This window comes from Orcinus orca, chromosome 16, assembly GCF_937001465.1.
Source record: "Orcinus orca chromosome 16, mOrcOrc1.1, whole genome shotgun sequence".
NCBI classification, from domain to species: domain Eukaryota; kingdom Metazoa; phylum Chordata; class Mammalia; order Artiodactyla; family Delphinidae; genus Orcinus; species Orcinus orca.
This window is the reverse complement of record NC_064574.1, coordinates 30,255,556-30,281,136: the sequence shown is the minus strand read 5'-3', so window position 1 is coordinate 30,281,136 and position 25,581 is coordinate 30,255,556. Positions and strand designations below refer to the sequence as shown.

General features: G+C 40.8%; 1 protein-coding gene and 1 pseudogene across 6 annotated transcripts in view; both read right to left on the bottom strand.

Annotated features, from left to right (window-relative positions):
• PTPRA (protein tyrosine phosphatase receptor type A) overlaps nt 1–25,581 on the bottom strand; it is a 185,624-nt gene that overhangs the window by 66,632 nt on the left and 93,411 nt on the right. For 4 of the 6 annotated variants that reach the window (XM_049698771.1, XM_049698772.1, XM_049698773.1 and 1 more), the window contains 2 exons: nt 6,049–6,127; nt 4,518–4,859 (listed from right to left, as the gene is read on the bottom strand). In XM_049698771.1, the coding sequence (XP_049554728.1) occupies nt 4,518–4,859; nt 6,049–6,127 (421 nt within the window). Of the gene's footprint in view, nt 1–4,517; nt 4,860–6,048; nt 6,128–25,581 lie in introns of those variants that run through there. The other 2 variants (XM_033415743.2, XM_033415742.2) reach the window with 2 other exon arrangements.
• Nucleotides 1–25,581, bottom strand: part of LOC117198575 (proline-rich protein 13-like) — a 134,057-nt pseudogene that overhangs the window by 41,825 nt on the left and 66,651 nt on the right.

The window sequence follows — 25,581 nt, the reverse complement described above, 5'->3', positions numbered from 1 at the left end:
ATTTAAACAGAAGGAAAGAGATCTAAATATTTGGAAATTTAAAAAGAGATATTTCAGGCTTCCTTGGTGGCACAGTGGTTGAGTCCGCCTGCCGATGCAGGGGACGTGGGTTCGTGCCCTGGTCCGGCAAGATTCCACATGCCGCGGAGCAGCTGGGCCTGTGAGCCATGGCCACTGACCCTGTGCATCCGGAGCCTGTGCTCCGCGGCGGGAGAGGCCACAACAGTGAGAGGCCCGTGTACCGCAAAAGAAAAAAAAGAAAAAAAAATAATAATAAAAAGAGATATTTGCAGATGAGATGATTTGAAAACTTATGATAATTGAAGAAAATTATGTCAAACACAAAGGAAATTATTTAAGATGATCAGTATAAAATATATTGTATGTACAAAAATCAATGGCCTTATGTTGTACAGCTAAAACTAAAACAGTATTATATGTCAATTGTATCTCGATTTAAAAAAATAGGTTTCATAGCCCCAACAGCAACCAGTTAGAAGATACCATATTCCACCTATACTAACAAAAAACAAAACAAAAAGAAAAACCTTTGAAATATGTAGAAATAAGCTGAACAAAGCACGTGTAACACGAGCGGTGAAAATTTTAAAACACTTCCAAGAAATACAAAATAAAAGACTTCAGCAAATGGAATATGCAGCATTCTTGGATAGGAAGAATTAAAAATATCAATTGTCCCTGTTAATCTATAAACTTAACATGATCTATAAAAACTTTTTTCCAGCTATACAAGTTGATTATAACACTTATGGAGAAAAACAATCAAGAAATGCTAGCAAAATTCTGAAAAATAAGATTAACAAGGGATAACTCATCTTATCAAACATTAAGTATTTTATAAAGTTACAGTCATTAAAACAGTGGGGGGACTTCCCTGGTGGCACAGTGGTTAAGAATCCACCTGCCAATGCAGGGGACACGGGTTCGATCCCTCGTCCAGGAAGATCCCCCCCATGCCACGGAGCAACTAAGCCCATGCGCCACAACTACTGAGCCTGCGCCCTAAAGCCCACGAGCCACAACTACTAAAGCCTGTGCGCCTACAGCCCATGCTCTGCAACAAGAGAAACCCCCGCAATGAAAAGCCCTTGCAGCACAATGAAGAGTAGGCCCTGCTCACAGCAACTAAAGAAAGCCCGCACGCAGCAACGAAGACCCAATGCAGCCCAAAATAAATAAATAGATTAATTAATTGAAAAGAAAAACCAACCTTAACATTGGCTAATAGGGCAGACTGGATAAATACATCAAGGTAAAGCCATACAATGAGATAGCCCCTTACTATAATATAGAAAAAGTATGATAGGCTAACTGAAAAAAGTAATGTGTAGAAATGTACACAGTACATTTATTATCTGTGTTATAAATGGAAGAAAAAAGGTATGTATGTGTGTGTGTGTGTGTGTATATATATATATACACACACTATTTTAGAAAAGTGAAAAAAAAACTCAAAGCAAAGGTCAATAGAAAAGAAAAATTAAGATTAAAGAATTAATTCAGGATATGTCCAACATCCAAATAATAAGGATTTTAGACAAACAGAACAGAGAAAATGGAAGAGGGAAGAACATTTTTGAACAAATACAAGAAAAATTTCCAGAACTGAAGGACGAAAGCTCCAAAGCTCCTATCCCAAAATAATTAATGAAAGAAAAAGACACACATCAAGACCCATTACTATGAAATTTCAGGGCACCAATGATGAAGAGAAGATCTTTAAAGACACACAAACAATTAGGAATCAGGATAGCAGTAGAATTCTCCAAGCCTGGGAATTAGAAGTCAGTTAGGACAATGCTTTAAAAATTCCAGGGAAAAAAAATATGTCCTCAAATTCTATACACACCCCTAAAGATATTTTTAGACATGTAATTCCTCATGCAATTTACCACCCATGGACCCCTTTCTCAGGAAGCTACTGGAGGATACGTTCTATCAAGTGATGGGGTAATCCATGAAAGAAGACAATATGGAAGCCAGGAAGCAGCAAAGGAAATTCCCAGAATGATAGAGAAGGGAAATCCCAGGCTGACACTTGAGTAGCAGCCCTAGTGATCAGAAAAAACCTAGGCTTCAATAAGACAATGACAATGGAGGACTCAGGAGGACGATCTCTAGGTAAAAAAGAAATAAACAGATTATCTAATAGGTCTGACTTTGTGGAAAACTAACCGTATTACAAACCTATGGAAAGTTTGGGAAGAAGCGGCTTCCAATAGCAAAAAAAAAAAGGTAATTATGAAATCCAGAAAAAAGTTGTACAAGAAAGAGAAAATAATCACATCACAGCTCAGCATGGAATAGTATTATATAGTCATAGTAATATAAAACATCAAATACTGATTTTACCAAAAGTTATGATGTAACAATTATGGGAGGATTGATAAAATGGTGGTGACACGGCAGATGTGGGGTTTCAGGCTGTAACACCTGATGTACCATAAAGTTTTCCTTCTACTGATCTTGAATAAGAGCCACCAGTGAAAGGCAGTCTCAGCCTCCTCTGAGACATGAAATGTTTTAACTGTATAGTAACTGGTTTCTCAGCTATGGCATAATTTGGACCTACAGCAGATTATAGAAAACTCGGTTCCCTAACAGCAGTGTGGAGAGACCACAGAAATGAGAAATAGGTCTTACTTGCTACTTGACAGCCTTCAGATCTAAGGCAAATTATTTAACCTCTAAGGTCTTACGTCAAGCAACTACTAAAAAGAGATAATTACTCCTGGTCATCTCACAGAATTATTAAATGAAAGACAGTACAGAAGAACATAGGCCGTGAAGACAGTCAGTGACAGTCTCACCTTTTCCATTTACTACTTCAGCTTGTATAAGTTATTTTGCTTTTCCTCTCTAAGCAATGGCCATAATTTACAGAAAGAAATAAATTTTTACACCATTACTCAGTATGTGTTTTGTTTTTTTGAAACAAAAGTTTTACAAAATAATATATGTAACATGAAAAGAATAAAAATGGAAGAGGACCATCCACACACACACAAATTTGTGGTGGCTCACTAAACTGATTTCAAGAATCGGTCATGACCTGACCTGTGCTTTGAAAAACACTGTAAAACTCCTTCACCTATAAAACATAAAATGGAACCTACTTAATAGGATCCATAGGATACTTCACAGGAATTACTTCTATAAAACTCGTAGTACGATGCCTAACACTTAAAATTAGTGCTTACCATACGTAGGCCCCATTATAAATATTTTACCCATATTAACTTGTTTAATCCTAACAGCTCCTTTATGAAGTAAGTACTATCATCATCATTCATTCTTATATACTGATGAAGAAACTGAGGTAAAGTGGTTAAATAGACTTGCCTATTCTCACACAGCTAGTGTATGGCAGAGTTAGGATTCAAAATCAAGTAGTGTGGCTCAGCAGATTGTGCTCTTAACCGCAAATGCTGCATAACCTTTATAGTAGAACATATGGGATTAAAGCTGGCAGGTGCAGGGTCTGAGTTGTAAGGTCTAGCTAAAAGATGTCATCAGCAAATGAGATTCAATTCAGTAAATATGCCCCCCAGGAGCCATATGTGATTCCATATGGGGCACTGACCTTCTAACAAGGAAAAAATATGAGCCAAGGGGATAAGACCAAAGAGTAACAGTGATTTTTGCTAGAAAAGGAATGACAATTATATAGCTGTCGGGGAACAATTATTTCCTTTACTACTCACAGAAGCCCTTAGAGGAACCCCCTCCAGTCCTCGGAAATTTGCCCTACCCCACCTGGTCTCAGATTTAGGTCTCTGATTCTATCTTCAAAGCCACTTCCACTTCAACCAGTGATTGATCCAAGAAGAGAAGTGGGCTGGGCTGAGGCCCTGAACAAACTGGCAGTGTAACTTAACTGTTTCCCTGAATTCTTCTTCCTAACTCTACTCCTGGCCACAGGCCTTCCACTCTTATCTAATTGTTATAGACACCCAGACCCCTTCTCCTTCCCATGGTCTCCATGGATTCCTTCCTTTTCAAGGCTAATACTATTACTCAGTTTCACTATCCTTTCATCTTCAGTCTCTCACATCATCAATTAGCTCTCCTCTTTCTCTTATATTTTCAATCTTCTTCTCTACCATTAAACATGATTAAGTCTCCCCAGTCTAACCAGGATCCCATGCAAAGCAGGATAACCTCCAGAATCTCTCTTCTTACCTCCTTTTTTTTTTTTGGCCACACGGCACGCAGGATCTCAGTTCCCTGACCAGGGATTGAACCTGGGCCCCCTGCATTGGAAGTGCAGAGTCTTAACCACTGGACCACAGGGGAAGTCCCCTATCTTCTTTCCTCTTAACTATGTTAACCAGATATTCCTGAGAATCCCCTGTATCTAGGTTTCATTACTTTGTGCTTGGGCGATTTTACTTACTTCAAGAAATTTTATTGCTAGAAAACACAAACAAAAAAAATAAAAGGGTGAACAAACTCAAAGAGGAAAAGAAAGAACAAATAGAAACCACCTCTAGTACCTGAAGGAGGAAAGGTTTCTGGAGTGGTTGCTGCAGTGCTGGCATTTCCCTCCCAAGGTTCTGTTCTGGTATCTGTGAACTGGTTATCTGGAAGCCATGTTCCATTTGGTGAAACTGCAGTGACTACAGAATTGGTGCTTACTGTTCTTGTGGTCCCATTGTCAGAGTCTGAAGAATTGACAGTGGTTACATAGGTGGGTCCCAGAGTTAGGCTTGGGCTGGATGTTGGTGCCAAGGAAGGAGAAGTTACTGAAGAAGTAGGATTTGAAGTTTTGGTCTCTTCTTTAAGTGATTCTGCTGTAGATGCTTTAATAGATGTTGTAACGCCTACTGAAGGTGAAACTACAAACACAAAAAAAGCAAGAAAACATCACACAAAGAATTTGAGAGCTCAACAGGTATGAGGCACAAAGCAGCAAGCCCTTACTACACTCTCAAACACTTGGAGACCAATGAGCAGATACATACACACACACACACACACACACACACACACACACACACACACACACACACTCACCCTCTTTTATTTTATTATCTTTTAAAAAAATTGAAGTATAATTGACTTACAATGTTCTGTCAATCTCTGCTGTATAGCAAAGTGACTCAGTTACACATATATATACATTCTTTTTTAATATTCTTTTCCATTATCGTTTGTTCCAGGAGATTGGATATAGTTCCCTGTGCTATATAGTAGGACCCTGTTCTTTATCCATTCTAAATGTAATAGTTTGCATCTACCAACCCCAAACTCCCAGTCCCTCCCTCTCCCTCCCCCTCTCCCCCTTGGAACAACAAGTCTGTCCTCTATGTCTGTGACTCTATTTCTGTTTCGTAGATAGGTCCATTTGTGCCATATTTTAGATTCCACATATAAGTGGTATCATATGGGATCTTTCTTAATTCACTTAGTATGATAATCTCTAGTTGTATCCAAGTAGCTACAAATGGCATTATTTCCTTCCTTTTTTTTCCATTCTTTTTTATGGCTGAGTAGTAGTCCATTGTATATATGTACCACATCTTTATCTGTTGATCGACATTTAGGTTGTTTCCATGTTTTGGCTATTGTGAACAGTGCGGCTATGAACATAGGGGTGCATGTATCTTTTTGAATTACAGTTTTCTCTGGGTATATGCCAAGCAGCACATACTCTTCTTTTAATGCTGAATCCTTCCCTCACTTCCAAAGGATTACTGTCTAATGGAGGGAGAAACGGGATTCTTTACTTAGTTCCTCAGAATCAATATATGAGTCTTAAATAGCAACCGTTTTCTTTTCTTTTTTTTAACTTTTCAGGAATGAATACATAATCTCTTTATTTAAAGTAGTATATGGTATATAGAACAATGCTGAGCATAGCATACACTATAACCCAGAGATGTGCAAAGACATTTTACTATCACTTTTAAGTACAACTTTAATATTTTTTCTTTCTTCAGTATCACCGAGGCCTTCAAATTTGGGTCATTAAACATAAAACCAAAATTCTATTCCTAATACCAGTCTTATCAAATGGCACTTTACCTATGGTAGTGTTGTTGGCACCAACGTGTATCAGACCACTGCCAAGCAGAACAAGAAGGAACCAGGAATCCATGTTGACCTGGAAAATAGAGAGCCATTTTAGATAAGGTCCCATTATACTGTAACTATGTCCAAACTATTCACCAAAGGAGTATATTGGGCAAACTCTTCCTAGCTATTAAAGTGCACACACAGGACCAATGATCTTTTGGGAGTCTGGTAAGCACAATTCCCCAGGAATCCAGCTACTTAATTGAATCTTTACACAACTGTAAGTAAGAGCAGTGGTTCTCCACCTTGGCTGTACTTTAGAATCACTCAAAGAACTTAAACAACAACAACAACAAATCCCTGCGCCAGACTACATCTCTGGGGGTGAGAGGCAGGTAGCAATCCGTTTAAAAGCTTCCCAGTTAATTGCTATGTGCAGCTTTAGTGTCTTCAGAATGAGAAGTATGGAGAAGGTAGGTTGACTGCATGAATGTACTGCCCTCCAAAGCAGATGTTATACAGCTGTTCTCAACCTTTTATTTCACTTCAAACCATATCAGAGGGCTATGGCACATTCCCATTGGTAGTAGTGGCTCATTCATCCATTCAGATGTCTATGCCCTATACTAAGCTAGGTACTAGGGAAACAACTAGGGAGCAATACCCTCAGAGGTCCCATTTTCATGAGACTCACAGCCTAGAGGTAATTTAATATGGTAGTGACTCTCCAAGGGAATCAGCACATGCCTCTCCATGGGGCACATGACAATCTCTGAGGGAGCGTGAAGAAATGCAGGTGGTTTATGCACATCCCAGGAGTTTGCCTCTGGTACCAATAACCATGCCTAGCAGGGAATTGGGTTCAGCCAGTGGCCTTCCCAAGGTACAGCCATACAAGATTTGACCAGTTCCCCTCCTCCCCCCGATCATTATCCAAAATTGGGAAAGCATACAATTCCCTCCATAAGGGTTAGAAAACAGATTGGAAGGCTGATTATTATGTATGTATCCATGTCTATTTTTGATAAACCAATAGGACATGGTTTTAGGAAAAATAACAATGTATTTGTGGGGAGGGGGTTAGACCATCACCGCATTCCATATATCAAAATAAGATCCAGATGGGCTGAAAAATTAAATGCTTACAAACACATTTTAAGAGGGAATAAATGCAAATGTGAGTGCAAAGTGAGGAAGGATTTTCTAAACATAAATGCATTGTAAGAAATCACAAAGGAATAAATCACAAAGGTAAAAATGGAATATCTGACAATAGAAAAAAATAAAAGCTACAAAATATAAAAGAAATCAATCATAAACAACGTTCATGGATAGGAGGACTCAATATTGTCAAGACGTCAGTTCTTCCCAACTTGGTTTACAGATTCAGTGCAATCTCAATCAAAATCCTACCAAGCTATTTTGTGGATATCAAGAACTGGTTAAGTTTATATAGAGATGCAAAAGACTGAGAATAGGTAGCTCAATACTGAAGCAAAGTTGGAGGATTACTGTAAAAGCAAATAGTAATATAAAAAAGCAAATAGTAATCAAGGCAGTGTGGTATTGGTGAAAGAACAGACAAATAGACCAATGGAACATGAGAGAGTACCCAGATACAGACCCACATAAATATAGTCAATGGATCTTTTACAAAGGAGCAAAGGCAATACAATGGAGCAAAGATAGTCTTTTCAAACAATGGTGCTGGAATAGCTCGGCATACATATACAAAAAAAAAGAAAGAAAAAAAATCTAGACACAGACCTTATACCCTTCACAAAAATTAACTCAAAATGAATCACAGACCTAGATGTAAATGCAAAAGACTCCTGGAAGATAACATAGGAGAAAATCTACATGACCTTGGGTTTAGCAATGACTTTTAAGATACAACACCAAAGGCAGAGCCATAAAAAAATAATAAGCTGTACTTCATCAAAATTAAAAACTTCTGCTCTACAAAAGACAATGTCAAGAGAATGAGAAGACAAGCCACAGACTGCGAGAAAATATTTGCCAAACACACATCAGGTAAAGGACTGCTATCCAAAATCAAGAACTCTTAAAACTCAACAATAAAAAAACTATCAACCCAATTAAAAAATAGACCTGAACAGACACCTCACCAAAGAAGATACACAAATGGCAAAAAAGCATATGAAAAGATGTTCAGCAGCATATGTCATTAGGGAATTGCAAATTAAAACAATGAGACACCACTACACACCTATCAGAATGCCCAAAATCCAAAACACTGACAACATCAAATCCCGGTGCTTCTGCAGAGCAGCATAAACCCTCATTCATTGTGGGAATTCAAAATGGTGTAGCCACTTTGGAAGGCAGTTTGGTGGTTTCTTACAAAACTAAACATATTCTTACCATATGACACAAGCAATTGTGCTCCTTGGTACTCAAAACAGAACTCAAACTACTGATGGTAATACCAATTAGCCTATAATAACAAACTCCTTTCCAGAAAGATTATACAAGAATCTTAAAGGTGCCCACATTGTTTTCTGACCCATTTCCAAGGTTCTATTCTTGAGTATATGTAAATAATCTGAAACTCAGATTAAAATGATATGGAGCTATTCATTAAGTGGAAAAATACAAACAATCCAAATACCCAAAAATAGGGAAAATAGGGAAAAGTCAGTAGTATTACGCTGCTCTTCAAGACAATAATTGTTGCTACTCGATATGCTATATTCGAAGAATTTAAGAAAATGGAACAAGCCCATCTTTTTTTTTTTTTTTTTTTTTTAAGCCCATCATTTTTAAGCTTAAAAAACCCCGTCAGGTCAAAACTGAATATAGGGACTTCCCTGGTGGTGCAGTGGTTAAGACTCCATGCTCCGAATGCAGGAGGCCTAGGTTTGATCCCTGGTCAGGGAACTAGATCTCACATGCATGCTGCAACTGAGTTCACACACCACAATTAAGGAGCCTGAGAGCTGCAACTAAGGAGCCTGAGAGCAGCAACTAAGGAGCCTGAGAGCTGCAACTAAGACCTGGCACAACCAAATAAATAATAATAAAATAAGTAAATAAATACTAAAAAAACTCTGAATATACCATTTGATCTCAACTAAATTTATGTATGTATATGAATGTATATGCATGAAAGTAAGCCTGGAAGGAAAAATCTATAAACATTTTAGCACAGCATTTTTGATTTTTATTTTCTTTATATTGTATTTTATTTCCAAGATTTTTCAAATAAGGAGCATGATATTTTTATAAATAAAAATAATCAATAAAAGTAAGTTAAAAAGAAAATAGATTTCACTACAAAGCATGAATATAAGAAGCAAAACTAAAGGAAGGAAACTGCAGAGGAAAGTGAAGTGAAAGAATTCAAGGAAAAGAACAAATGCATACTGGATGGCAAGTTGGAGAGGATTTGTATGCATAAACTAGGGAGTGAGAGGCATGTCAGAATTTAAGAAGAGCCATGTCAGTAACAAGGTAGATCCATGGACCACAACCAGGAAAACCATCGTAAAGGCCTCATTCTTCCCAGAGGATATAAAGACCCTCAGGTAAATTCCTGTGAGTTCTGACACCCTGACTAAACTGCAACCACACCTATGCTTAACTTTCCCTCCTCCAGTCTCCAAGTCTTTCATTCCAAGTATTCCAAAGCTGCAAAGTCAGGAAGTACAGTTGAGGTTTCCTCAGTCCTCTGGGATGCCATATACAAACCATTTTTCCTGGAGTCTGCTCTAATACGCCCTGTTCTTGAGGGCTTTTTTGCCTTATGATTTCCTGGCACTCACTTGTCACTGAAGACACTGCATTGTGGCTCACAGTTTTCTTCCCATTCCAAAGTCCTGATATTCTCCTGGAAGATTTTGTTTCAACATCTTTACAGATGACAGCCACAATTCACATCCAGACAAGTCTCTGAGTTCCCTGACTTCCTCACCTCCAATGACCTTATACCTCCACTCCACTGGGGCTTGTCATGACAATGGCTGCACTCTAGAATTTTTTTTTTTTTTTTTTTTGCAGTATGAGGGCCTCTCACTGCTGTGGCCTCTCCCGTTGCAGAGCACAGGCTCCAGACGCGCAGGCTCAGCAGCCATGGCTCACGGGCCCAGCCGCTCCGTGGCATGTGGGATCCTCCCAGACCGGGGCACGAACCCATGTCCCCTGCATTGGCAGGTGGACTCTCAACCACTGCGCCACCAGGGAAGCCCTGCACTCTAGATTTTGTCAGCACCAGGAAAAGCTCTCATACTGAATCTTACTTTCCCACTCTCCAACCATACTCCCTTACCCTTGCAGTTCACACTCTTGTCTACTATACCTGCACTTTGACCTCACCCAGGATTTCAGTCCCTTGAACCTCTAATTTTCTTTCCAATATCTCTGTTCTGTCTTATTTCCTTCTCTACTCAACCAAGAAAACTTGGTGTTAGCTCAATCACTACCTTGCTAATACCCTAAATTCTTTTGCTACGTTGTTCTTCTATTACACCTACATGGGGGAAATATTCCCCAACCCTGAACTAATCCAACTGTCAGCCCTACACCTGGACTGCCAAATGTTCCTTAAGAAAATCAAACAACCCATAGGTTAAGATCACTGTTTCTGCCTCAGTGGAACTCTGAACACTTTCTGCAATCTTTCTATATTTCCCTACTCAGCTCTCTCTCTAATGCTCCAGTGATTTCAAAGAACCTCCTCTCCTCTCCAACCATCTCCTCTCACATCCTTGGCTGTTGGCCTTGCCTTCACTTCAGAGATAAGAGAAACCACTAGACTGGGATACCCTTACCTACCAGTCACCTTATTTACAAATTTCTTCCTTCTCTGCAATTCCTCCCAAGAATCTCAGTCCCTTAGGAACCTTGTCCTGTAGATCCTCTAACACCATCTCCTAGGTTTAACGCCCTTTCATAACAGCATTTAAACACAATTAAGAATTTCTCAAAGAAAAGAACTCCTTTTAATCTATATCAATCCTCCAGCTAGCATTCTCTCTACTCCACTTCACAGCCAAATTTCTAGAAAGAGTTGTCTCCATGGCAATCTGGCTTCTTTTTCCACCATTCCACTAAAACAGCTACCTCCATATTTTTAAAGAATGAGCTCTTTAAAAATATTTCCAACTCATTCACAAAGGTCTATTTTCCTCGATATATAAAGGACTCCTACAGATTAAGAGATGGCAAAAGAGTAAAAGAGACGAAACAGACAATTCACAGAAAACTGAACAGTTCTCTTAATAAGAAAAATGCTTAAACTCACTCATGATCAAAGAAAGCCAAATTAAAGCCATACTGTGATATCATTTTTCACATGTCAGATAGGCAAATATAAAAAAACTTTAACAACACTGCGTTGGGGCAAGGGTTTGTGTAAACAAGTACTCTCATATGATCTGTAAATATTTATCAGAATTACAAAAGCACAAACACTTTGACACAATTCTACTTGAGAATTTTACAGATATACCCATACTTTTAAAGTGACCAATATACAGGTTATTCAATGAAACATAGTCTGCAATAGAAAGAGACTGAAAATAACCTAAATGTTTATCAGTGGGAGAGGGAGACATGTTTAAATAAATTATGGCATATTCATAAATGGAATATTATGCAGCTGTTAAACAAAATGAGGCTCTTTGGAGATCATTTTATTTCAGCACACAAGCCTTTTTTAAAAATTTTGAACCATCTTAAAAATAACTTTTGCGGGACTTCCCTGGTGGCGCAGTGGTTAAGAATCCGCCTGCCAGTGCAGGGGACATGGGTTCCATCCCTGGTCCGGGAAGATCCCACATGCCGCAGAGCAACTAAGCCCGTGTGTCACAACTACGGAGCCTGCACTCTAGAGCCTGCGAGCCACAACTACCGAGCCCACGTGCCACAACTACTGAAGCCCGTGCACCTAGAGAGCCCGTGCTCCGCAACAAGAGAAGCTACTGAAATGAGAAGCCCACACACTGCAACAAAGAGTAGCCCCCGCTCTCCGCAATTAGAGAAAGCCCGCGTGCAGCAATGAAGACCCCACACAGCCAAAAAAACAATAATAATAACTTTTGCAAAAAACTCAAAATTCATGAGAGGAGGGACTTCCCTAGTGGTCTGGTGGTTAAGAATCCGCCTTCCAATGCAGGGGACGTGGGTTCCATCCCTGGTTGGGGAACTAAGATCCCACATGACGTGGGGTAACTAAGCCCATGCGCTCCAACTACTAAGCCCGTGCACCACAACTAGAGAGCCCATGTGCCACAACTACAGAGCCCACGTGCTCTGTATCCTGCATGCCACAACTAGAGAGCCTGCGCACTGCAACTAGAGAGAAGCCTGTGCACCGCAACAAAGAGCCTGCATGACTCAACGAAAGATCCTGCATGCTGCAACTAAGACCCAATGCAGCCATAAATAAATAAATAAATATATATATTTTTAAAAATTCACAAGAGGAAAAGCCCACTGGTATTTCTTTCTCCTTCGCCCATCCCCCTTTCTCTTCCTCTCTTCCCCACCCTTCTCTGTGTGTGTCTGTCTCTCTCTCTCTCTCTCTCTCTCTCTCACACACACACACACACACATACACACACACACACACACACACGACTTCTTTGTTGTTAAATCCCTCAACCTCTCTGTCACATCTGATTTATTGACATCCCATACTCTCCCAAATTTATCTCTTCCCCATACCTCTCTCTGAATTGAGGATTTTGAAAACTGGTTCTATGACGAAGGCCTAGTCTTGACACAGATGAACAGGTAAATAGTTTGAATCTGAGGGAAATATGCACTATCAAACGTCAGAAGGAAACCAGCCCTCCCTTTCAGCTATAGTCTGCATGATGCCAGGAAGCCTGTGCACAAATTCTAATAGTAGGAATGGTTCTGCCTTGTCACAGGATGATTTTTAGATGAGCTATTTGTGATACTTCTATTTTATTTTAAAAATTAGTTTGTCTGACAACTTCTTTTAAAACTAAATATACACCTAACTTTATGACCCAATAATTCCATTTCTACATATTTACACAAGAGAAATAAGAACATATGTCCAAGAAAAGACTAGTACAAGAATGTTCATAACAAAAAGCTGAAAATAATCCAAGTAACTATCGCTAACAGAATATATAAACGGAAAGTGGTTTTTTTCTTACAATGGAATATTACTCAGTAATAAAAAGGAAAGAACTACTGATATACACAAAAACATGGATGAATCTAAAAAACATCATGCTGAGTGAAAAAAGCCTTACATAACATATGACTCCATACAGATGAAGTTCTAGAAAAAGCAAAACTAATCTGTGGTGGAAAAAATCAGAACAATGGTTGCCTGGGAAAGAGATGGAGGATTTACTGAAAAGGAACATGAGGGTACTTCCTGGACAACAGTAATATTCTATATCTTGACAAGGAAATGGGTTGTGTGGGTGTATGAATTTTTCAGAACTCACTGAATGATAACTTAAGATTTGTGCATTTCACTGTACATAAATTTTATCTCTAAAAAGATTCCACCCATAAACACATGTTGTAAATGATATGTATGCTTAAATAACTGGGAAGAAGTATACTGATATACACAACTTACTTTGAAATACATAAAAACAATATGGATTGATGAATACAGGGGTTGGATAGACAGATACAGTAGAGTAAAATGTTAATTGTAGAATTTCGCTGGGTGGATATAAAATTCTCTCAACTCTTCTCTACATTTGAAATGTTTAGAATAAAAGGCTGATTACAAAAATCAGTTCTGAGAGAACTGGTATTTTCATGGTATTGCATTGCATAATCTTGGGACATAGTATTTTGCCCATTTAATCAAGTTTTTAGTATTTTGCCCATTTATTCAAGTTTTTATGTTCAAAGTGTTACTGTATTTTTTGTCCTATTCATTTCTTCCTGGTTTTTTTATATTATGTTACCATTATGAATGGAATCTTTGTTTTTTAAAATTTCAGCTTCACTAAGGTAAAACTGACATATAAAATTATAAGATATTTAAAGTGTACATTTGGGTGATACTATATACATATACATTGTGAAAGAATTTCCCCCATCTAGTTAATTAATACATTCATCACCTCACCTGTTTATCTTTTTTGGGGGCACAGAAAATTTAAGTTCTAATCTCTTAGCAAATTTCAATTATACAATAGAATGTTGTCAAATATAGTTACCATCTTTTATGTTAGACCCTTAGACCTTATTCATCTTCTAACTGAAATGCGTGGAATCTTTTAATGTTATTTATTAATAGATTACTTTTCTTATATAGGAAAGACATTGGTCCTCCTCCCCTTCACTGAAATTATAAGCTATTAAAATAAATAAATAAAGCATGCTCATTACAAGACATACAAACAGGGAATTCCCTGGTGGTCTAGTGGTTAGGACTCAGTGCTTTCACTGCCGGGGCCCAGGTTCAGTCCCTGGTCAGGGAACTAAGATCCTGCAAGCTAGGCATGGCACAGACAAACAACAACAAAAGACATACAAACGGAACCGATGGATATAAAGAAAAATCTAAGTCTCATTCACCTCCTGCCTGTCCCATTTCCCAAAAGTGATCACTAAACACTTTCTTTCATATACTTTAGAGATTTCCTATACTATAAAATTATATACCTACACATAAAAAATAAATAAATAAACAGGATAGTAGATCTGCTGTCTACAGCTTGCATTTTTACTTAAATAATAAATCCTGGACATCTTCCACATCAATACTTTCCAGCTACTTTTCTTTTCAGTAGCTGCATAGTGCTTTATCATATGGATATAACACAATCATTTTAACCAGTCTTTCTGTTTGCTTTTGTTAGGTAGGAGTTAACTGTATATGATTTCCTCCTCTATCTTACACATTTTTAATATTAATTAATTAATTAATTATTTTTTGGCTGCGTTGGGTCTTCATCGCTGCGTGCAGGCTTTCTCTTGTTGCGGTGAGTGGGGGCTACTCTTTGTTGCGGTGCGCGGGCTTCTCATTGTGGTGGTTTCTCTTTGTTGTGGAGCACGGCCTCTAGGCACGCGGGCTTCAGTAGTTCTGGCTCGTGGGCTCTAGAGCGCAGGCTTGGTAGTTGTGGCGCACGGGCTTAGTTGCTCCGCGACATGTGGGATCTTCCCAGACCAGGGCTTTGAACCTGTGTCTCCTGCACTGGCAGGCGGATTATTAACCACTGCGCCACCAGGAGGTCCTTACACGTTATTTTTGATTGGGCAACAGTGGCCTGAGTAAAGACTGAATTATATACTCCAGGAAAGCCAAATAATGGAAGAAACTCAAGCTTATACATTTTTCATTTTTTTCAAACACCCTTGTGAATAATAAGCCTTTGGTTATGTGAGTATAGAATAAATGAGCAGGGAGGCTTTGGGAGATGAGTCATGAAGGTCTGGGCAGTTCCCTAATTTATTGGACACAATGGCATACACACTGTATCCTTTCTCCTACCCCACCACACCCAGACAAAAGGCTAATATACAGTTCTTTTTTCATTACAAAAACATTTCTTACTTAAAAAAATTTGTTTCCACTGCACATACATTAGGGAGATAAACCAGGAAAGTTTAACATTCAAATAACAAAGGAAAACCAAGATGCCATTAGCGATACTTAAAAGCCTTAGGACAAACAACAAAGCAAGTTCTGAAAAATTATAGCTATTGTTTTCCTAATATTTTAGTGTCTAAGAACATTTCCTAAATGTTCTTAAAATTCAAATTCAGCATAGCAGATCTGAGACGTTCCCCTGGAAATCATGTGGAGGCTGAATTCTGCAGTGGGGACATGGATGGTGGGCATTGTTCATTGGCTGTTAAATCACTCACACTTGCCCTCCCATCTCAAATCCCAGTCTGCACTGAGCACTTGGTATGCTTCCTCTCACTTAATCCTTCACAATCCTATGATGCTGATATTGGTGTTATTACAACTTACCATGCTGTGTACCTTGTGGGGGAGGGAGTCTCTCTTGAATTGCAATCAATTATACATGCTTACACACATTTCAGGGGTAAATTATTTTAAATATATATACTGCACCCAAGATTAAGGAACCATCACAGGCATATTGAGTATCTAGTAAAGAAAGAATTTTTGAGCTTCTGGCCAAAGACAAACACTCCTTGCCCAGATGTACACTCCCTGTCAATGAACCCTGAGGTCTGGAGAGACATGCCACCCTCACCTAAGAACAAGGAGAGGAAGAAAGAAAGAAAACTGGATGCTAGTACTAAGGAGAACACGCCCATTCCTCAGCTAGGTGTAGACAAGTGACTAAATTCTGGCCAAGGAGATATAAGCTAAAGTATATTATGAGATCTCTAGGAAGGTGGTTTAACAGGGAGGGAGGTAGGGAGTCTTTTTTCCCTGTTCTCTCTCTCCTGTAATCTAGAATTCAGATGTGATGATTAGAGCCCCAGCAGCCATTATGGGCCCTGAAGTGACTTTCAAGATAATAGAGAGCTAGAAAGAGACCAAGTTCTCTGATGACACTGTTGAACTGCCATACCAGCCCTGCTTACTTTCAGATTTCATATATACAAGAAAGAAATAAACCTATTTTCTGATATATGCAACCAACCCCAATCCTGATACAGATAGTTATAAAGAATAAGAAGACCAACTCCTAACATTATGACTTGCTATGGATAAGGAATGGAAACAATGAGGGTGCTCTGAAATGCATTTTCCTTGGTGCTCTTGCTAGGAAGCACAATGTGGCATACATTTGCTAAAGAAAAAATGTTACAAGGAATTAATATTATGACATTCCCACTAGCAAAGGAGAGCTCAGCCAATCTGCACATTCTCCAGAGTAGAGACTCTGGCTGTGATAGCTTCCATTAAGAGTCCATCTATACAAAGCTAAGCATTCAATATTCAATACATTGATAAAATATGATCAAGTATCAGGTACAATTTATCTCAATATTCAATACATTGATAAAATATGATCAAGTATCAGGTACAATTTATCTCAATATTTGGCCTTTTATCTCAGTTAAATCTCAGAGCAACTCTACATGAGAGAGATTCTTCATATTCCCATTTTGAAGATAAAGAAATTGAGAGATGGTCACATAGCTGGGAGTTGTAGAAGTAGAATTCAAATCCAGGTCTACCGGACTTTTCTTCACATATCACTGACCCTTCAAAAGCTTAAAGACTGTTGAAAGATGTCTCCTAGGTGTGGAAGAAACAAAGTGGCAGCCAGGAGTGTTATGCTCTGCCTGAGCCTTCTTCTAGAGCTTTTCAGATTCTCTGATTTGAGAAAAAGGCACCTAGATGGAGAGTTCAGTTCCTTCAGCTAACTGTTCACTCATTAACATTATATTATTTATTATTAAGATCAAAAACTATTTTTACAACTATAATCCTTGGTTGCCTGCTATGTGCTAGGCATTTGTATGAGGCATTCTATATACTTTAACCTAATTAATCCCCACAACCACCTTTTGAGTTAGGTACTGTTTTTCCATTCTACAAATGAATAAAGATCACAGAGGTTAAGGAATTTGTCCAAGCCACATACCTAGTAAGTGCCTACTAGGATTCAAACTCAGGGCTTTTAAAACTCCAAAGTTCCCGCCTGCCAATGCAGGGGACACGGGTTCGTGTCCTGGCCCAGGAAGATCCCACATGCTGTGGAGCAACTAAGCTCGTGCGCCACAACTAATGAGCCTGCGTTCTAGAGCCTTCAAGCCACAACTACTGAAGCCCGCATGCCTAGAGCCTGTGCTCCACAACAAGAGAAGCCACCGCAATGAGAAGCCTCCACACCGCAACGAAGAATAGCCTCTGCTCACCGCAACTAGAGAAAGCCCGCACGCAGCAACGAAGACCCAAGCAGCCAAAAAAACAAATAAATAAATAAATTTAAAAAAAAAAAAAAAAAAAAACCTCCAACCAGATAATGGGAATACACAGACAGATTAGATATGGACTAAGTATAGACTGCCATCAAGTAGTTCACTAACCAGCAGTGAGGCACAAATAAGCTATTTATTTCAAACCCTGAATTATCACCTGGCAAAATGTTAGTAATTAACACTAAGGCGAGGTAGTAAAACTGCACACCACAGAAGGATTTTCAGGGGAGGTAATGCTTGAGATGAACTTGGAAGGAAAAAGAGCAGTTAGCCAGGAGAAGGGTCAGAAACAAGAAAAAGTCTTTAAAGCAAAGAGGACTTTGAAGCTTGAAAAGATCTATCTGGTTCCAGGAATGGCAAAGAGCTAGGTAAGGGCATCAAGCAGGACCTCGATAAACATTTGCTAAATGAATGTGAAAATGGCAGACATGAAAGACTGGGGACTGTGAGGATATGTGGAGGAAATGCAGGAGATGAGGCTAGAAGAAGCAGCGAACAGATCACAAAGGGGCTTGTTAGGCCACAATAAAAAGTTTTGACTTTCCACTGAACACACTGAGGAACCACCAGAGGCTTTAACACAGGGAGGTTGACCATAACAATATGGATTTTCAAACAATGACTAATAGTAGGGTAGAGGATCAACTGGTGTGGTTTGAGGTTAGAAGGGCTGCTGACTGAAGCTTTCTGAAATAATCTAGCCAATGAACCAGGAGGACCTCAGAGCAGGGCTGATAAGTGTATAGGGACAGAACTGAAAACTTAACAATGAGATGCCAGAGGTAAGGAAGGCCCAGGTCCCTGACTTAGATGAATCTCAATGTTATATGCAGAAGAATGATTGCTTTGAGACATACCATAGGGAAGGTGATGAGCTTAGTTCTGAACATTGAGAACAGTACAATACTACAGTACATGTTGTACCTACAGGGGATGGAATGGGGGTGAAGGGTTGGAGAAGGGGCAGAATGGCAGACAGGCAATGACAGAGCAACTGCCACGGAAGTCAGGCAGTAAGCCAAAGAAAAGAAGACAGCTGTAGAGATTGACAAAAGCAGCAATGAGCAAGCCAGGCAGGAGACATCTGACAAACACAGGAGGCAGGAGTAGGTGGGTGCTGATGAGTAAAAAACTGACACATGCCTGGGACTTCCCTGATGGTCCAGTAGCTAAGACTCCACGTTCCCAATGCAGGGGCCTGGGTTCGATCCCTGGTCAGGGAACTAGATCCCACATGCCGCAACTAAGAGTTTGCACGCAGCAACTCAAAAGATCCCACATGCTGCAACTAAGACCTGGCACAGCCAAATAAATAAATAAATAATCAAACAAGCTAACAACAAAATATAATTCTCAACTTAAAAAAAAAAAATTGACACATGCCACTAAGGGAGGGTGGAGTAGGAATGGCACACACACGCTGAATACTTGCTAGTGAGAAAAAAGAACCTGAAAAACTGCTGAAGGGCTCCTGAAGAAGTCCTGGAACACCAGAAATCAACTTTCATTATAGGTCTTCAATGGAGAAAGACAACGTGATACAGGTCCCAAATAAAGGGGAGAGGAACCCCTAAAATTAATAGGAGTCTGAAGCTCTCAAGAGCAGCTCATTTCCAAAGATGAGCTTATGTAGAGAATGAAAAAGGCCCACTAAGGCTCAGAAATAGATTGTTAAATTCTATTGTCTTTGAGTTACACCTAAGGCAAGATTCAGTTTGGGGCCTGGAGACAGATGAGCCTGGAGACAATGAAATCAGCTTACTTCAATAAACAAAATAGTTTATACTAAACTTATACTGCAGATTAATTAAGACAAAGAGCAATATGGAAAAGTATTTGTTCTGCTTAAAGCACATACTGGAATAAACTACTGGAGATATAAAACCAAAATATAGTACAGGTTATGTGCATAAAATAAAATTGAAAAACAAGCCAGAGACGGAGCCTGGCCAAGATGGTAGAGTAGGATGACCCTGAGCTCACCTCCTCTCGCAGGCACACCAAAATCAGAATTATCTGCAGAGCAACTATTGATGAGAAAGACTGGAATCTAGCAGAAAAGATCTACAAAGATATAAAGAAGGAAACCACAACCAGATGGGCAGGAGGGATGGAGTCTCGATATAGTCAAGACCCATAGCCCCAGGAGGGCAAAACGCAACAGGAGGATAATTTTTATTGCAGAGGTTCTCCCCAAGCAGCAACAGGTTTGAACTCCACATTGGGGTCCTGCACCAGGAAGACAAACCCCCAGAATACTTGGCTTTGAAGGCCAAGGGGGCTTACCTGTGGGAGTCCCAGAGAGCTGTGGGAAACAGCCTCTTAAAGGGCACATACAAAATCTCACATGCTTCGGGATCCAGAGCAGAAGCAGTAATTTGAAAGGAGGCTGGGTCAGACCCACCTGCTAATCTTGGAGAGTCTCCCAGAGAGGCAGGAGGCAACTGGAGCTCACTCTGGGGACATAAACACTGGTGGCAGCCATTTTGGGGAGCTTGTTCTACCACGTGCACATTGGTGCTAGCAAGCAGCATTTTGGAATCCTCCCTCTAGCTTATTAGCACTGGGACATTGCTCCGCCCACCAGTCTGTCAGCACCAGTACTGGGTCGCCTCAGGCCAAGCAACTAGCCAGGCAGGGACACAGCCCCACTCACCAGCAGGTAGGCTACCTTAATACCTCCTGAGCCCACAGCCAACTTGGGACATGGCCCTGTCCACCACAGGGCCTAGGACCTGGCCCTATACAACAGTGGGCAGGCACTAGCCCTGGAACCTCCGGGGACCTGCAGCCAGAGACCCTAGGACCCAGCTCCACCCACCAGTGGGCAGGCATACCAGTGAGCCAACACACCAACTCCAGGACCCCCAGGGCCCTGCAGCCAGAGACCCTGGGCCCTGGTTCTGCCCACCTATGAGTTGGCACTAGCCCAGGGGCCAGACTCAGACAACAGTGGGCAGGCACTAGCCACAGGACCCCCTGGGCCCCAGCTCCACCCACCAGCAAGCCAACGCCGACTCCAAGACACCTTGGGCCCCTCAGCAAGTCAGCCTGGTATCTGGTCCCATGCACTAGTGGGTGGGTACAAGCTTCGGGACACCCTAGAGAGAACAGCCACCTGTGTTGGGAACTGGCTCCACTCACCAGAGGGCCAATACCAGCTCCAGGACTACCAGGGCTCTACAGCAGAAATCACAGGACCCAGCTATGCCCATCAGTGAGCCAGCACTAGCCCCAGAACCTCTAAGACCTTGACTCCATTCACCAGAGGTTCAATACCAGCTCTGGGACCACTTAGCCCTGCAGCCAGAGACCCGGGGACCTGGCTTCACTCACTGATGGGCAGGTACCAGTCCTGGGATCCCTTGTACCCCAATCCCACCCACCAGCTGGTGGATACCAACCCCAGGGCCACTGCAGCCCTGCAGTCTGCCCTGTCAGGACCCAGATAACAAGCCAGCAGGCTGGCACCAGCCCTGGGACCCCCTCACCCAGGACCCAGTTCTGCCCACTAGCAGGTCAACACCAGCTCTGGGACACCCTGGGCCCCTCAGCCAGCAGCCCCACCCAAAAGCAGGTTGAACCAGCTTTGGGACCTTGGGGCCCTGCACCCAGAGACCCCAGGACCCAGCTCCTCCTAGCAGCAAGCTGGCACTAGCCCCAGGACCCCCTGGGTCCTGGCCCCGCCCACTAGCTGGTCAACACCAGCCATGGCCCCACATACCAACAGGCCAACACCATCTCTGAGATGCCTTGGACTCCTCAGCCAGGTGCCCCAGGGTCCAGCCCCACTCACCAGTGGAGTAGCACCAGCTTTCTAACATCCTGGAACCTGCAGCCAGCCATGTCAGGAATTGGGCCCACTCACCAGCAGGCTACACTACATCCAGGAACCCTGGCCCTGCAACCTGCCTCCCCCCAATCCGGCTCTGCCCACCAGTGATCCAGCACTAGCCCTGGGACTCCCTCGGGGTTCCACAGCCAGCTGCCTTATGACCTGGCCCAGCCAACCAGTGGCCAGCAGCCTCCACGCAAGGTAGGGCCTGGCAACCAAATGGACCAGGGGCCAGCCACACCTACCAGACCACCACAACAGAAGGACCCATGCAATTCATATAGTGGGTACCCCTAGAGCATACAGGTCTGGTGGCTAGAGGGGAGTGCACTGCTGGGATGCATAGGACGTGTCCTACAAAAGGCCATTTCTCCAAGGTCAGGAAATGTAACCTACCAGATACACAGAAATAAAAACAGCAAATTAGGTATAATGAGGTGACAAACGAACATGTTCCAAATGAATGAAAAAGATAAAACCCGAGAAGAAGAACTAAGTAAAGTGGAGACAGGCAGTCTATCCGATAAAGAGTTCAAGGTAATGATTGTAAAAATGACCAAAGAACTTGAGAGAAGAATGGATGAACAGAGTGAGAACTTAGCAGTTTTAAACAAAGAGTTGGAAAATATAAAGAAGAACCAGAGATGAAGAATACAATAAATGAAATGAAAAATGCACTAGAAAGAATCAGCAGTATATTAAATGATAAAGAAGAACAGATCAGCAAGCTGGAAGACAAAGTAGTAGAAATCACTGAAGCTGAACAACAACAACAAAAAGAAATGAGGACAGTTTAAGAGACTGCGAGAACAACATCAAGAGTACTAACATTCGGGACTTTCCTGGTGGTCCAGTGGCTAAAACTCCACCCTCCCAATGAAGGGAGCCTGGGTTCGATCCCTGGTCAGGGAATTAGATCCCACATGCCGCAACTAAAAAGACCCTGCACGCTGCAACAAAGATCCTGTATGCTGCAACGAAGAGCCAGTGTGCTGCAACTAAGACCCTGAGCAGCCAAAACATTAGCATTACAGGGGTCCCAGAAGAAGAGAGAAAGTGGCAGAGAACATATATGGAGATGTAACAGCTGAAAACTTCCTTAACCTGGGAGAGGAAACAGACATCCAGGTCTAGGAAGCACAGAGAATTCCAACCAGGATCAATCCAAAGAGGACCACACCAAGATACACTGTAATTAAAATGGAAAAAAAAAAAAAAAAAGATAAAGAGACAATATTAAAAGCAGCAAGGCAAAAGCAACAAGCTATGTACTAGGGGACTTCCATAAGGCTATCAGCTGACTTTTCAGAAGAAACTCTGTAGGCCAGAAAAGAGTAGCATGATATATTTAAAGTGATGAAAGGGGAAACCTACAATCAAGAATACTCTACCTGGCAAGGCTTTCATTCAGATTTGATGGAGAGATCAAAAGTTTTACAGACAAGCAAAAGCTAAGAATTCAGCACCATCAAACTGCTTTACAAGAAATGTTAAAGGGGGGATTCCCTGGTGGTCCAGTGGTTAAGAATCGGCCTTCCAATGCAGAGGACACAGGTTCGATCCCTGGTCGGGGAACTAGGATCCCACATGCATGCTGCACGGGGCAACTAAGCCCACGTACCACAACTAGAGAGCCCGCATGCTGCAACTACTGAGACCATGCACTCTAGAACCCGTGCGCCACAACAAAGAGCCTGCATGCTACAACGAAAGATCCCATGTACTGCAACCAAGACCTGACGCAGCCAATCAATAAAAAAGAAATACTAACATTAAATGTTTTTTTAGACTTCTCTTAAAAAAAAAAGGCTACAACTAGAAACATAAAAACGACAAAAGGAAAAGGCTCATCAATAAAGGCAAATAAACAGTAAAGTATTAAATAAACCACATACAAAAGCTAGTAGGAAAGTTAAAAGACAAAAGTAATAAAATCATCTACATCTACAGTAAGTAGGTAAAGGATACCCAAAACAAAGAGATGAAAAACATGATGTCAGAAACAGTAATCATGGGAGGAGGGAGTTAAAAAATAATGCAGGGTTGTTAAAATGCATTTGAAATTAAGAGATCAGCAACTTAAAATCTATAATAGATACACACACAAAAAAGAGAAAGGATTCCAAACACAGCATTAAAGATAGTCATCAAATCACAAGAGAACAAAAAGAGCAAAAAAGAACTACAAAAAAAAAAAAACCCAAAACAATTAACAAAATGGCAGTAAGTACACTCCTATCGATAATTACTTTAAATGTAAATGGACTAAATACTCCAATCAAAAGACCAAGTGGCTGAATGGATACAAAAATAAGACCCATATATATGCTGCCTATGAGAGACTCACTTCAGATCTAAAGACACACACATAGACTGAAAGTAATGGGATGCAAAAAGGTATTTTATGCAAATGGAAATCAAAAGAAAGCTGAGGTACAAACACTTATATCAGACAACTTAGACTTTAAAACTAAGACTAACACAAAACAAAGAAGGACAGTATGGAGGTTCCTCAAAAAACTAAAAATATAACTACCATATGATACAATTCCACTCTTGGGTATATACCCAAAGAAAACAAAAACACTACTTTGAAAAGATACATGCACCCCAATGTTCACAGGAGCATTATTCACAATAGTCAAGATATGGAAGCAACCTAAGTGTCCATCAACAGATGAATGGATAAACAGGATGTGGTGTGTACAAACACATACACACACACACAGGAATACTACTAAGCCATAAAAAAGAATGAAAAATTGTCATTTCCACAATGTGGATGAACCTGGAGGGTATTATGCTTAGTAAAATAAGTCAGACAGAGAAAGACAAATACTGTATGTTATCACTTATATGTGGAATGTAAAAAATAAACACGGACTTCCCTGGCAGTCCAGTGATTGGGACTCTGCGCTTCCATTGCAGGGGGCATGGGATCCCTGGTTGAGGAACTAAGATCCTGCATGCTGCACAGGAAGAGAGGAAGGGAGGGAGAGAGGAAGGGAGGGAGTAAGGAAAGAAGGAAATAGAATAGAATAGAATAGAATAGAATAGAATAAATAAAATAAAATAAAAATAAAAACTAAACAAGCAAATGAATATAACAAAACAGAAACAGACTTACAGACATAGAGAACAACTAGTGGCTACCAGTGTGGAGAAGGAAGGGGGGAGGGGCAAGATAGGGGTAGGAGATTAAGAAGTACAAACTACTATGTATAAAATAAGTAAGCTACAAGGATATATTATACCGTAAAGGGAATTACAGTGAGTATTTTTATAATATCTTTTTTTGTTTGTTTGTGGTACGCGGGCCTCTCACCGTTGTGGCCTCTCCCGCTGCAGGGCACAGGCTCGGACGCGCAGGCTCAGCGGCCATGGCTCACGGGCCCAGCCGCTCCGCGGCATGTGGGATCTTCCCGGACCGGGGCACGAACCCGCGTCCCCTGCATCAGCAGGCGGACTCTCAACCACTGCGCCACCAGGGAAGCCCCTTTTTATAATATCTTTAAGTGAAGTGTAATCTATACAAATTTGAGTCACTATGCTATATACCTGAAACTAATATAATGCTGTAAGTCAACTGTATCTCAATTAAAAAACAAAAACAAAAACCAGGGACAATTTTGAAAAGAATAAAATGTGAGGAATCCATTTACCCAGTGTTAAGGCTATAATGTACAGATCTATGAAATAAAATTAAGAGCCAGAAAAAGACCCATACAAATATGCCCAAATAATTTTTGACAAAGGTACAAAGGCAATTCAATGGAGGAAAGACAGCCTTTTCAACAAATTGTGCTGGGACAACTGGATATCCACAT